The 15,815-nt window shown below is 37.1% G+C and overlaps 1 protein-coding gene across 2 annotated transcripts in view; it reads right to left on the minus strand.

The window, feature by feature from the left end:
• LOC124167583 (nephrin) overlaps nt 1-15,815 on the minus strand; it is a 952,155-nt gene that overhangs the window by 266,533 nt on the left and 669,807 nt on the right. For both annotated transcript variants that reach the window (XM_046545557.1, XM_046545556.1), the window contains exon 5: nt 3,730-3,936. In XM_046545557.1, the coding sequence (XP_046401513.1) occupies nt 3,730-3,936 (207 nt within the window). The remainder of the gene's footprint in view (nt 1-3,729; nt 3,937-15,815) is intronic.

The following is a 15,815-nucleotide window of genomic DNA, read 5'->3' on the forward strand; positions in this document are numbered from 1 at the left end:
CTAAAAGCGTGAAATATGAACTTCAGGAGTAATAATATTTCGATTAAGGCAGTAAAAATATAATAGGAAACCACCCTATTGTTCCACCCTGTTGTTGTCCGGCGGGAGAGCAACGATCGCGACATTGCGACCACGTTTATTGCAACCGAATGGTGTCCGTGCTTCCCTCAGAACGGTGTTCAGTGCGATGGAGTCAAACATTTCAAAATTCATTCAAATCCAGAGTTATGTATTGTCGTCGTTCTTTTGGAGAAGGATTACGTCTTTATCACTAAAACGCACCTTGAATCAACTTGTAACATAGTCACACAGAAAAGTTTTGTATGATCCACAGAGTTTTATAAACCGACCGAGGTTTCGATAACTTCGTCCTCATGAAGGGTATTCAGCGCGATTCCATTGGCACAATACATTGAAACCTGGATGTGAACAAAAAAATCAGTGGACCGTACTAACTTTCAAGTGTGATTTTGTTACCTTCCCCAGAGTTTTATAGATCACCGCCTTAGTCTGGGGTGAGCTTTACCCTCACCTATCCAAATCGGCCTCCGGGTTGAATCGCAGAGACATTAGAGAAAAAATAAATAAAGCATATTTATAGCTCTATTATGTTAGCTAGAATATTTGACATAAAATCCCTTTAAACTGTTAATTTATTCCTTAACGGTAGGGTTTTTTATATTTTATCACTCATTTATCAATATCATTAGCGTTGTATAACTCCTAAGAAATTATAGATTCTAAAGTAAGTTTTAAAAATTTTATTAGTCACTTTAAATAATTTATGCGATGTAGGTGCTTATGCTAACTTATAACGGAAGAAAAAAAAATTTGCTACAAGTTGAAATTCTCCGCAATAAATGAGCAAATACTGTACATTGATTGATTAGATTGAGCACGTATTAAATTCGAATAGACCAAGCTGGAATCTGTAGAACGGAGAAATATTTTCCAGGAGTAATATGGGAGCTCAGAGAGATCACAAAGGTGGAAGGTTATTTAAATTTAAATCTAGAATGTTGGCATAAGGCCGAAAGCAGAGGCACATAGTCACTTGAGTGACCTGTGTGGCGCACATACGCAGCTGGAAATCCAAAGGTTGCGGCTGATTGCCCAAAATGGCTGAATATTGGCTGGCTGGCGTACAGACAGCGTTACCCACATGGCATGCTAATTATACTGGGAGCCGCTAGAGTCTAACGGCCGTATTCATAGATTTCCGCTAAAACACGCTAGTAGGGCGACAAACTTAGTCGGCTACTAAGACCTTTTAGTCGCCTACTAAGATATGGTATTCATGGATTGTATTACGTGAGCTACTAAGAGCTACTAATTTAGTATGCTACTAGCCAGCTCGGCAGCCGATACTCGGTAGCGATTTGGGTTCAACCCGCTAGGCTACGCTTGACAACACTGCATCTGACTCCTCCGCGGCGCGGAAAATTCGTAATCAAACAAAAGAAATTGATTCAGCAAAATGCATTGGAATTTTCACTTCATAATGGATAATTCGATGTTATATCGCATCTCAGACATATTTTTTGATTGCTGTACACAAAAATTATGCAATACCTTTGGGAAAGGGTAGATTTATGAGTAATACCGAAGCATTTGTATGTTTGAGATGCAGTTATTGCTTTATAAACGGCCGTATATTTATTGATCATATACATTGCGTATTGTTTGCACTTCCGATATTTGTCTCCATTAGTGTATGCGTGATTAGTATGGAAAAGCATAACTAGCAACGTCAGTATTATAAACATCTGTATTCGGAAAGCAGAAATACACATCAATGTCGGAGTAGAAACGAAAAATTTTGCAATGCAGAAATGAATCGTTAAGAAAATAACGTTGAGATAAATGTGTGAATGATACACATTTATTACGTTACGAACACCTACGTGCGAGCAATTAGTAACATATGTTTGCAACTCCTAAAATGTTAGTTAAGGAAACAACAATCTGCTTCGCTACATTTAAATATTTCAAATATTGACAGCGTGCGGAAATATACGGCATATAGTTTACTAGAGGTGGTTAATGTAAAAAACAAAGCATAACGTAACTTGTTTTGACTATTTATTGCTGATCATATCACAAATAGCACTACAACGCACACAACATTTCACTTCACATTTCACGAGCTGTCTCTATGACACTCATAATCCGTACATTCTGAATCAACTGGTTCAATGAAAAGCTTGACTCACACTTAATTTAAAACACTATAACGTAACTCTAGTAAACAATGGTAATCAGTTTTCCAATCACTCTGCACACACCAAAAGAATTTGCACTCGTTGACGTTCGAAAGAATTGTTCACATCTCACTACCCACTCGTCACTAATGATTTAGAATCATTTGATGTTATTTCACATTACCATTACGTAGACAATGAAATAAATAGGCTGAAACAAATTTTTAAACCAGAAATTGTAACATCAAAAAATTTCTAATCTCACTCTCCACTATCACTCGTACCGTAACCAAAACAAAAACAACAGCGCAACGAAATACGCGAAATGTAAACACTGCCGAAAGCTCACGATAAAGTGACTAGAATAAGTAATATAATCAAACACAAATTATAAGCGTACAAAAGAATGAAAATTTATAAGCGTTTGCTGTATCCCTTAAGAACAACTGCTTCAAATATGAAACATATATCCCCTTCGCAACAGCTAGTAGATACCTTTGATCGAAATGGTTAAACCAGTATGAAAGAAATAAATGATTTTGTCGAAGCTCATACACTCGCAAATTACTTCACTTCACTTGTCGCTTCACTCTTTACTTCATCGTCTACATGCAAACAATTCACTTAGGGGCGCATTGAACGTACAAATTGTGTTCGCTTACACTAGAGGCACAAGTTCACTGCAAGTCGTAGCTTCCTCGCAGCTACGAAAGACTTTCAATTCCTGTCAACAATTACACTACATACGTGGCCTGCCTTACTTGAAGAATGGATTCTCGTATTCCATTTTGGCACAAATGCATAAAAACTCTATAACAGTATACAAATAAAACCGGAGTTCGATCATCCACAACGGTCCGCCATATTTAGTAGCTCCCTTAGACAAGGCCGGAGGGCGACTAAGAACCGGCTACTAAGATAGTAGCATACTAAGCTTAGTAGCCCTTACTAACGATCTATGAATACCATTTTGCTAGTATACTACTACTTAGAACGCTACTTGGGCGTTAGTAGCTTACTAAGGAAACTATGAATACGGCCGTAAGAGACTGCGGGCTGGGCTTAGATTCCTTGAGCAATTGAGAATGGATATCCCTGCTTACGAGCGACGCGGAGAACATAATATTAGAACCCCACAATATTTTCAGGTTCGACAAAAGTGATAAATAATGAGAGAACTTTTACCGAACAGATAGATATGAGAATTCGTTTTTCCCCTGAACCATAAATGATTTCAATAAATGCTACCTAGTCGTAATCTTGTTTGAGCATTTGCTTTTTATTTGTAGACGGCTGGTTTTTTTAGCATCTCCTCCCACACACCTTTTTAGTCGGCTTGATGGGTAGTATGCTGATATATATTTTCTCCTCGTGGGTTATTTTGGGACTTTTTGGAGTTTGATATAGGCTACCCAAAGATACTTTCCACAAATTATAAGCCTGTTACACTACTTTTCCGAAGTTGGGAGAAGTATGTCCTAATACTCGTATCCTAATTCTTTTCTGAAAGAGAGAGGTAGGTACTCACGGTATAGCTCGATGGTTATGTCGACGGCGACGGGGCGCGTGAGGTTTGAGTTGGAGGCGCGGCAAGTGATGACGGCGCCGTGGAGGGAGCGGTCGGCGATCGGGATGAGCAGGTTGTTGACGGAGGTTTCGTCAGCGCTGCCGCTCTCCAGCGCGTCGTCCAGCAGTTTGGAGCCCAGCCACCACGAGATGTGAGACTTGGGGCGACCTTAAGAGGAAGAAGAAGAAAACACGATTAAACACACTTTCAGACCACTTAGAAGACACTTACTTTACGATATTAGTCCGTTCCGGAGGACCGATCGTAAAGATAACCTATTGATTCGCCATTATTTCATGGAAATGAATGAGTTTGTAACTGACCTCTTAGATAAACTCGTAGGGAACCGTACATTGAAAAATAGAATAAACCTTTTAGATAAATTCAAGAGCAGTGTCTTTTCAAACGAAGTTAACCATATCTTACGGACGCCAACATACTACGGAAGATCAGATCATATAAATAAAATAAGAGAGATAGATTGTAGAACAGACAGATTCAGAATGTCTTTTTTTCCACGATCAACAAGAGATTATAACGGCAGCTATAGAACTCATAAATTGATTGCATGACTTGTAGTGTAGCCTACTAACCTATGTTAAACTTACTGCATGTTTCTTAATTTTATTATGATTTCTAGCAGCACATGGTAGCAAAATTTGTTAGTATGCGTGACGTTTTTTGGACCGTGTGGTGTGCATGTGGGAGTCCAATTGCATGCTGCATGCTTGTGATTGATCACCCCCTGCCAAACACCCTAGAGGTGGCGAAATAATTTTTTATTCATGCGCTCTGAGTTTTGTCACTTTAAAATAGCGGGATATGAGGACCCCGAGCCATTAGAAACTAAATTGGCTTATCGGGCTGAAAAAACACTATTACGAAGACAAACGTGATAGTAAATCCCTTTTTGGATCGATAGAAAAGACACTGCTCTTGAATTTATCTAAAAGGTTTAGTCTATTTTTCAATCTACGGTCCGAAAGAGATTCCCATCCGAGTTTATCTAAGAGGTCAGTTACAGTAACAAGACTATCGTAACGACCTTTCACATACCTGGTAGATCTTCTTTGCACGCGTTCTAACTCTGTTATTAAGCCTTTTCTATGAGGGTCCCAAACACTGGTAGCGTATTCCAAATGTGGTCTAACGAGGGAAAAGTAGCTAATTTCTCTCACTTTGTCGTCGCACTTTTCTAATATTCTTTTAACAAAACCCATTTTACGATTAGCTTGATCGGTTATTTCTCAGATTTGTTTATTCCACGATAGATCATTATTGAGTCTAACTCCTAGATATTTCACGGATTCAACAGTCTCTAATTGGGTACCCCGAATTATATAGCTACGTTGTAGGGAGTTATTCTTCTTCCAGAAATTCATTACGACGTATTTTTTCAAATTTAATTCTAACTGCCATGCATCGCACCACGCTTGGATAGCAGCTAGGTCATTCGTAAGTTCATTTATATCTTTGCTGAAACGGATTTCTCTGTAAACTACAGCGTCGTCTGCAAATAATTGTAACTTACTGTGTACTACTTCGCCAATGTCGTTTATATAAAGAAGGAATAGGAGTGGGCCTATGACACTACCCTGAGGGACGGCAGAAGTGACTCTAACCTCATTGGAGACTGCACCGTCTAATACTACTCTTTGGACGCGGTCGCTCAAAAATTCTCTTATCCAGGAAATGACATCTTAGTCTAGACCATAAGATTTCAGTTTTATTATTAACTTTCCGTGGGGTACTTTATCAAATGCCTTGTTAAAATCAAGAAAAATCGCGTCTACTGGAATGCTGTCTTCACCGGAGACTAAAATATCGTGGGCGAAAAGCGCTAACTGGGTTTCGCACGATCTGCTTTTCCTAAATCCATGTTGAGTTCTCATTAATAAGTTTTGCGCGTCAAGGTGTTTCATTACCGAGCTGACTACGATGTGTTCAAGGACTTTGCATGAGATGGACGTTAAAGATATCAGCCTGTAATTAGATGGCTGTTCCTTGTCTCCACCTTTGAATATTGGCGTTACATTACCGATTTTCCAGTCATTAGGTACTATGTGTTGCTTGATGGATTTACTGAATATTAACTGCAAGTTGGGGGCAATTTCTGAGGCTAGTTCTCTATATACGCGAGAAGGGATTTCGTCTGGACCAGGTGATTTATTTGGACTGAGCGATTTCAATATATTTTCTATTCCGTGCGTAATAATGCCAATAGGCGGCATCTTTCGTATGCAGACATTGTCAACGGTCTCGGGTGAGTTCTCGGACGGCTCGGTGAACACGCTCTTGAAATAGGAATTTAATAAATTGGCTGTATCGCAACTGTTTGTCAAGACATCTCCATTGTCGTTTCTCCGAGAACATACGGTAGATCGTTTACCTTGAACTTCCCTAACATATGACCAAAATGCTTTTGGGTTATCCCGCAGCTGCTCTACTTGTGTTTTTCTTTTAAAATTCGTGAATGCATTCCTGAATGCCTCCTTCGTGGCGGCTTAAGATATCCTATATTTTTTAATTATTAACTCGCGTTCATTAGCGGATAAATCCGTGCTGACTCTTTTCATTTTAGCATGACACGCTCTCTGTCGCCTCAATGATTTTCTCACTTCCGCGTCGTATCATCTCGGTACGCTGCCTTCTTTTACTGTTTTACTAGGGATGTAGCTATTTATTCCCGAAGTTACGATCGAAAGAAAAGCTTTCCAAATAACCTCTACATTTAAATTTAATATTGATTCTTGAAACGCGGGGAAAGCATTTTTAAGATGACTCTTAAACCCATCAAAATCAGCTCTATTAAAAATGAAAACTTTACGCTCTTGTTTAAAGTTTGTAGCGGTATTTAGAGAAAACTTTGCAGTTACTACCCTATGGTCACTTATTCCTTCGACGGTGATAACGTTTATTACCTGATGAGGTATATTTGTCGCTTATAAATCAAGAATTCTTTCTCCTCTGTTTTGTGCGGATGCTATTTGACACAATGAGTTAGATGTAAAACAATTTTTGGTGAAATTTGTATAAAAAAAAGTGCCAAAAATAGTCTCCCGGAGCCAACATAAAGTCGAACCCGTCGTAAAGGGGGTGCCGACTGTACCCATTATTAATAATTATAATATATTAATAAAAATTCGTGTTATCATATTATTTTCATTATTATTAATATTGATCACAGTAGAAACCCCCTTTAATTAGGAGTCTATAAAAGATTTCATCCCACGGACCGCATTTTTCCACCTCATAGAAGTTACGTTAGAAGTTAAGTTAGGGAGCCGATAACATCTTCATTGTAAAGCAATGTATGTTAAGCCGTTAAGCAATCTGTTAGAAATCACAACACATCTCTGATAGCCTAAATTTTAGCTCGGAAGAAACAAACGTACTCGTAAGCGAGGGATTCCAAGATACGCGTCAATTTCCTCTCTGTTGTCCATAATTAAAACCATCCCCACGGAGCCAGACCAGCAGGGCGTGTTTTTGAGACCCTTTCGGAACAGATTTATCAAACGAACTTTGGAAATCAGGAAAAGAAATAATAGAGAAAATCGTATTATGTTTTACATTATGCGAAAAAAGGAGATACGTAAGTTGAACGGAAGCAAATTGAAACCAGTCTTTTTCACTCAAGTGACATTTTCTAAGGCCTATAAAGCTTTCTGGCCAACCTTCAGGTTCGAAAATGAGGATATTTATGAAATCACAATAAATTGCCGAGAGAATAAATTTTTATGTATACTCAACAGAAGCAGAAATACACCCGTTTCCCTTCATTTTCGAAAAATATCTTAAGCCGCTCACTCACGTTTCCAAACCGGCCATCAAGTTTAAGAATCATTTCTGTATGCATATTGCTTAGGTTTAGTAGTTATTGATACATAAATATACAATGAAAAATATCCAAGTTTCATTGAATAGTAAAGTTCAAATGTGAACTAAGGGAAATTCGATGCATCGAAATTAGGTTCAGTTCGCGTAAATATGTTCTCTCTAATCTCCCATAGAATTTTACTCACACCTTGGAGAAGTATTTTGAGTATCCACTCGTCAACATCTGGTTCATTCTGTCAATTAAATTTGTTCGTATTTCAACTTAAAAACGCAACATAAATCCTCCGAAAATGGTTTTCCTGTAGATTAAAAATAAACAGCAAAAAGTTAAGCAACTAGTTTTACTCGTTGTTTATTGGCATTGAGATACTCTCATCATAAAGTGATGGTAGTTAGCTCAAATGCAAAATTAAGATAAATTTCGCACGATTGAATTTTTTATCCGTAAAAATTATAAATTTTATTTTGATACACTCAAATTTAACCCAGACCATTAATTATACTGAGAGTACAGATATCCAAATATAATTCATGCCATGACTATATTGACTCTTAGGTTTAGTTGCTGCATTTATTATTGGTATAGTAAAAGTTACTTTTTTCCATAAATGCTTTAGTTTCATATTGCTGCCGGTTTCATGACTCTTTGATTTATTAAGATAAATACAGAAAACTTTAAGATGATAAAAAATTATTGAATACGGTCAGGAAGTCAAATATTTGTGGAAATAAAAATTTTCCGTAGCTTTTAATTCACTATTACGCTGCAATCCCACCAGATCTAGTCTGAATCAACTCTCAATGTCTTTATTCATCTCTTCACTGAATAATTAGCTGAGACTTCCGTTGTTTTCTTCATAAACCAACTCCTTATCTTTCATTAGTTTGGGAACAAGGGGAGGATTCGGCAGTTATAAAAATTAATATTGTGTTCTCAAACTCTGGTGGCATTAACTTCTTCCAAAAAGTGTAAAATCCTTAAATTGAAAATAGAAGAGAATACAAAACTACTAATTGACCAAATAGAAGAGAATACAAAACTACCAATAAATGTATGTTATCCTTCATTGTGGAGTAGAGCCATTAGATTAACAGTATAATATAATATTCTATTAAAATTATCATATTATTTGACTTTAATACAAACAAGTAGCAATAATGAGAACCTCTATTGCTATGAGAGTAATCAATAATAATTTCAGTTTATTTTTACAACAAACATTTAAAATCCGGCGGAGCACGATCACAAGGAGTTGAAATTATTTATTTAAAAAAAGGTTTTTCTCTTATACTTTCCTGGATTCTGTACAAACGGAGATAATGAAAGCAAAAACTTTCTTTATGCCAAAAAGGAAATAAAGAAGTAGGTACATAGAGCCGAAATGACCCGAAAAATATGCATAACGAGGAGAGAAATTGTGTAAGCCGGTCGTGAGTCTGAGGACTTAGCGGTGTCAGTAAAAAGCAGACTCAGAGGAAATGGCATTTAAGCCAAGCGAAGGAGGAGGAGGAGGTCATAGAATGCAAGAAGGAAGAAGAGCTCCGTTTCTTGAAGACGGTGGGGAAAAGCGGTGGCGGGGAAGGCAAAGATTCCAGGAGCGAACCCTGAGCACCACGTTAAGGAAACGGAAACCAACAAGGACGACTCCTGTCGGCGCATTAAAGAAATAAATAAAAAGAAGCCCTTGGGAAATGAAAAATGGAAAAAGGAGAAAAATTATGTCAACCTCTTTGCAGAGCGACGCATGTACTTATTTTTCCGTTTAGCTCGCGAAAAGGGTGACCCCTTTTTCCGTGTGGGGGGGGAGGGTGTTGGGGGTTGGTCCCTGGCCTCCTTACGAATAGGAAGGAGTATTCCCTGCGCGAATTAAAGGCGAGGGGTGAGGGACCTTTCACGGCTTAAATCTGAGCGAGTCACAGAGATTCATTACGGACGCTTCCAAAGGACTCAAGACGTTGGATTCATTCGAGTCCTTTTAAACGCGACTCACCTTAAGACTTTAGGCCATCCTTTCCTCTCCACTGATCCTGCTGCCAAGGTTGCCAGACCCTTAAGGGGACCGCCTAACCAAAGGCTTTAAGGATTTATCTCCGTGAAGCGAAGAGGATGTAATTTTCGAAAGAAGATCAAAATATACTCTTCTGATAATAACTAGTACATCAACCACTGCTACAATGTATTAGGATTTCTTGGATTTTTATGCATTATATCGAATTTTAGCGGTTTTATATTTATGGCTGATTATTGCTTATGTAGCTATATCCAGTATTTTAACCTCACTAGAGCTCATGTAAGCATTATGGCTTGGAATGATATTTCATACTCCATTGACAACAATAACTGTGAGCACTATATTTAACGTAAACTGTCAAATGCATCATTTCCTACATCAAGTCGTTCAAATCGTCACCAGCATTCAAATACATGCATTTAATGAATTGGGATCTTAATTATGCTGAATTCTAAAAATCTTCAACTTCATAACGAATATAGGTTCTCCAGGACATGCCCGAGCAAAAACATGTCCAACAATATTTAACTCTCAAAAAATACTATAAATTTGTTAAATAATACTAGTCACGCTAGACAGACAAAACAAAGTCTTCAGTACATTGATTTAAATTCTTTAAAAAATCATAAAAATAGCCATTAGGCAAGTCTGATAAAAAGTGCATACAGAAAAAGCTAAAATTTTGTTTCTGAAAAAATCTGATTTAGAACAAATTGAGTAAAAATTGTCATGAAAACTTATTTTTCTTATTGTACACAATTTTTGAGACTTTAAGGAATCCTTCCCTCTTATTGACTTCCCACTGATCCTTCTTCTGCAGTTGCAAAACCTTTGAGAGAACCGCCAAACCAAAAGCAAAGGAGCTTTAAGCACTTGCTACCGTGAAGCGAAGGAAATGTTATTTTTTAGTTGAAGTTAAGAATACAATCATAAGATAATAAATACTACCTAAAAACAGCTATATTAATTCAGGATATCTTGGCAATTTATTAATTACATTGAATCTTAGCATGCTAAAATGTATAGCTATCTATAGCTAATGTATCTATCAATTTCTAACTCCGTTCAGACGATAGCATCTAAGCTTAGAAAGAACTTTCATAATTCATTGACATCGTTTTTTTTCGAGGATGATATCATTCGAAAACTCTTTTATGGCCTATGTATTACTTATTGCCGGTCAAATTGGTGGCAAAATTCAAGAGCGTTGGTTAGTGTCTGTGATATATTCACAGCGGAAGATACATTTTCAACGCCAATGTTAATGATTTCGTAATTTAACACAATTTTGTACACACACGTTCGTACGGGTATAAAAAACAATATCATTCATTTTTTAAAGAAAAGGGGCATCAAGAAAGAAATATATCCTTGCATTAATCTAGGAAGGTCTTAAATAATAAAAAATCAAGACCAAGAGCATCTTAAGGATCAAATATTTTTTCTAGATAAAGGGATATAAGAGGGGCAACTCCAGAAGCGTAAAACTTAGCCATGAGCAACTTTAAAAGTAGAGCACGGAAAATCTCATCTTCTTGCTATATAAATTAGTGCTGGGAGATCAATAACCTCATCATGGAGAAAGTAGGCCACCCATTTTTACGAGAGCAGTGTGGCTATGATGTGCATAGTCTATGGCTCGCTTAGAGAAGCATTGATTAAATATGTTATTTTGCCGATATTTCTAGATTAATATCAAAGGCAATAAATGCCTTAGCTCTCCAATTATTTCCAGATTAAATGCATAGCTATACTTCACTAACTCATTGATTCAGTAAATATTCATAAAAATTAAAATAATGCAAAATTGAAACGGGAGAAAGCGACCACCTGGAAATTCACGTTGTTTACTCTTTATCGTGGTATCCACAAAAACACAGAATAGGCATTTACCGGTATTCTGTGATCCCAGAAAAATGTTAAAAATCACAAATCCCTAAAAATTAAATGCACATCAAAAACTTCAATGCTTCATATTAAGCCTATATTAATCTAAGTTGTTTTAATCTTGTTATTTTTCGTTCGATCGGGAAATAAAGACTAAGTAAACAAATAAAAACTTCTGCAACGAAAAATCGATTTTATAGCGGTCATTGGAGAGTCTCCGTTTTTCAAGCGACTGCACAAACGTTAAATTTAATTTTTTAAATGAAAAATTGCGATATCTTGAACTGTGATCAATGCTCATGATGTGAAAATCTTAAAAAAAAACGGTGCACACTTTTCACAAATAAATGTTCGCGAATATGCTACCAGCTGGAGCCATAAGTGACAGGTTAAAATGTCAATGGATATCCTAGACGGAGTCAGAACTTCCCTTTGGAAAAATAATGCAGGAATCAAGAAATAGGTTATAGATAAAACTGATCATTTTAGAGGCAGGGATTTTACGATGGAGTTGTATGGATTAGAAAAAGCTCCTACAAAATATTCCTGGTTACAACAAACGCTGCATTAAAATAGTATTTCTTGCGTCAGAAAACTAGTGTTTTCAACCCGTGCTGCAGAAAATGTTGATGATTTAGAGAAAATTTTTATCGTAATGTTTTGTCATTGAAATAGGGTAGTGATTTAGAGGCGCAGAAATACAGCAGCAATCTACAGTTAAAGCCATAATATTTCGAAATAATCGCGTTTAAACATGGCAATTTCATTTTTAACACACCTTGGATATCAGCAATGAGTCTTTTCATCGGCTCTTTTCGTATTCATGAGCTAATATACGTCACCAAAAAAAGAAATACGTCGCAAAACATATGACATGACCAGGATAAGATTCCTAATTTTCAGTCAAATGCTCCACCAATTAAAGCAAGTCTCCTCGGATATCAGGAGATCTGGGACATATTTTGAAATCATAGATTCTGTCTAAATGCAAGCAGTTTTCATAAAGAAAACTAGTCTAATAAAATTGATGTCAATGTCAATTTTCCGTGGGGCAAATATTTCAATGTTTAACATGTTATATAATCATGCCAGAGATATATCGTGTTTGGTCTCATTTTCGTTTGAATTGCGCGCGTGTTACTAATATTTCAAACTAATGAAGGTAAAATACAAATTGACGAAAGTCAGTGTTCGGCTCCTCTAGGCCAAATAAATGACTCATGTTTTAATTGGCCAATAGAAATGGGGAGAGAAGAAGCAGGCAGACTGGAAAAGGTTAGTTGGTGAAAAGGGGGAGGGGTGGAACAGGTTTCAATTGTTCTAGCGTAACTTGAAACTTTTCTTTCAAAACTAATGGTCTGAACGTTGCATGAAGCCTGCGTGATGCATGATCTGGGGCTTTTAGAGCATGTTGGGTGCTCTGGAAGAAAAAAAAGCGTAAGAGTGATGGGCCGAGGGGGTGATGAAAGGAGAGCAATAGATTATGGTAAATATGCGACATAGTTACTATGGCGCGGCCGAGAGAGACTCTCCGACAGTAGTTTCATCTCTTGGGGAAGAGTCATACTATGAGCCTGTCATTTTTAGCCTCCACCCTCAAGACCCTTCAGAAAAACCTCACCTCAACCACCACTATATCAAATATGGATTTCCGCTTTATGTATTTCTAAGGATCAATCCAAATATCTTAAAATATTTGACATAGTTGGTCCTGGAAATCCATGCACAGAAACATATGTCCACCAGAATGTCGTTCGCTCAAATGAGAACATAGTGCTTGAAACAGAGAAAATAAGAAAAGATGCTCTTCACCATGCTGATTTTTGGCTTTAGATATTCGCAAATGTTTTTGTTATAATAATGACCTTATTCACGGGGTGGTGTAAAAAAATGTAACAAAACACACATTCCATCGACAGAAGCGACAACAGCAATAAAAAAATCTACATAATCCAATTAACTTAAACTAAAAAAAGGATGTGATATTGAGCAGTTAACAGTCAAAACGAATCCAAAAATAAACTGTAAGTGAGATTCTGAGCAGCTCTCCGAAGGCTAAGTTTCTCTTTCCATGCGGAAAAAAGGTTGGTTGGCCAAGGACGAGCTATTTGTTTGCGCGGTATGATATTCATTTGCTCCAACGACGAATTGATTCACGTGGAGCTCGCATTTTAAAGCAGTTCGCTGTGAAATGTTGAGGCACGGTATTGGCCTTCCAATTTCGCAACATATTTCTCCTTCAACACCCAGGCAAAAATGGTGCCATCCGATTCTCTTTTATCACTCCGTCCTCAGCAGAAACGAAAGCGGCGTGGCCAGAATTAATTACGTAATGCGCCGAGTGGCGCTTTTTTTCACACTTTAAACAGATAATGAAGGTAATAAATTGGGACTTCCCGAAACGAAATCCCTCCCACAACAAGATACATTAACGTTTTTTGCACCCACAGGAGGACGTTCATATCGTTTTCAGCGATTTTTGAAATATTGGTGCGCCGTACTCGGAGCGAATAAAATTAGCCTGAGTTGTCATGGTAGAGATTTCACAGAGAAGTAAAAAGGGCGATTTCCTTTTCATGGAAGTTTCCGGGTGAGTTCTTCATACCGTTCTTATCCAAAATGTTTGATCGAAAAGCTTCTATTTTCAAGCAAATACACTTTTTTGCATGCCTCTTCAATACTTTGATTCCACTTTAGTACTTATACAGCGATTACAACAACAATTTGTTCCATTCAATTTGAAGCTAGGATTCGGGTAGCGAGTTGCGGGGATATTTTCTGGTGAAGAATTGAAGGAGAGGTGTTATTTCGCACTCGAATGGACACAATTTGAATATGCAGCTGGCATGTAGGATGCGGAGCGGGAAGACTCTATCCGTGAACTTAATAAAATGCAAGGAGAAACTGCGCGATTCGTTAAAATCTGCCGTAAAAGCAGATGTTAAACGAGTTATGCTGGAGGCCTTTGGAGACTATTTGGAGGCTATTCGATAGGCTTAGATTGCTTGAGCAATTGCGAATGGATATTTTTCAGAGCTACACGGAGAGCATCGTATTAGAACCCCACTATATGTTCACGTCCAATAGAAAAGATAAATTAAGAGAGATATTTTGCCCCTACCCCTCCCCCCCCCCCCCCCGCCACCCTCCATTTAAGGTAGCCTGAGGAGTAGAATGTAGATAGATGTAGATGAATGATTATGCGTCGCAGATATTTTTAAATAATAATAAGATGATGTCTTTATTCGTGCGAGGTTGAGACTAATAAGTCCCCTCTTCTAACTAACCCCTCGAATGCAAGCATTTAAAAACGGTAAATAAAGTTTACAATACAAAAAATATGCAATACACACTTTTACTGAAATTTCAAACAAAATAAACAGGTATATACGGAAATTTGTGCAGGAAAAAAGATCTCTGTTTGTGGGAAAAAACATGAGAATGAGGTAATAGCGAAAAAACTCATTGCAGGAAAACGCACACACAAGAAGGGGGCGTGAAAAACCTGCGAAACTCTTCTGAGTGAAAGCTTATGTCATATTATATGCAAAATACAACAAAGCTAATGAGGTACAAAGTATACACAAAATATTGCACATGCAAGAAGGACATAAAATATAACATGTATACATAAAATTTTTAAGGGTGATTGAATACAAATTCCTTAATAATTATTAGTTTGGTTTTGAAACATTCCATGTACAAGATAATTTATCCGTTATTTTTTGTACCTTAGGTTGTTAGCGCTTTCATAACAATTTCAGTGCACCGCAGCTGAAGAAAATTAACTAGGCCTGACGTACGATAAAGAAAGTTCATCAAACCTATAACATAAATGCCATTTTTCGTTATAATCCAAAATATTGTCATGCTACACTTAATAAGTATTCCTGCAGAAATGGAATCACCTCCCCATGGTTGAGAAGTTTTAAGATGAATTTGAAGTGTCCCATGCATTTTAATGTTGCCTGAACGTAGATCATCCACTTATAAATAACAAAATATATGTATGCTTTGTTTAAAAGCATACACAAAATGCTCACAGTACCATTAATTCCACGATACAAAGAAATGAGTTGCGTGGAAATTGATGCCTTGATTAAAATCAGACTGCTGGTATTATTACAAATAAAAGAAAAAGTGCTAAGCCACTCTCAGTATAAGGAATTAAATGGTTTTAAAATGTAATTCAATATATTTTTTCAAATAATATGCGGCCTAATTATGCCAAACGAGGGATGTCCTCCATACAAAAAGCGCGATTCGAAAATATGAAAATAGATATTTGTACCTATATATTTTCGCATT

Source organism: Ischnura elegans, chromosome 11 (assembly GCF_921293095.1).
Source record: "Ischnura elegans chromosome 11, ioIscEleg1.1, whole genome shotgun sequence".
NCBI classification, from domain to species: Eukaryota; Metazoa; Arthropoda; class Insecta; order Odonata; family Coenagrionidae; genus Ischnura; species Ischnura elegans.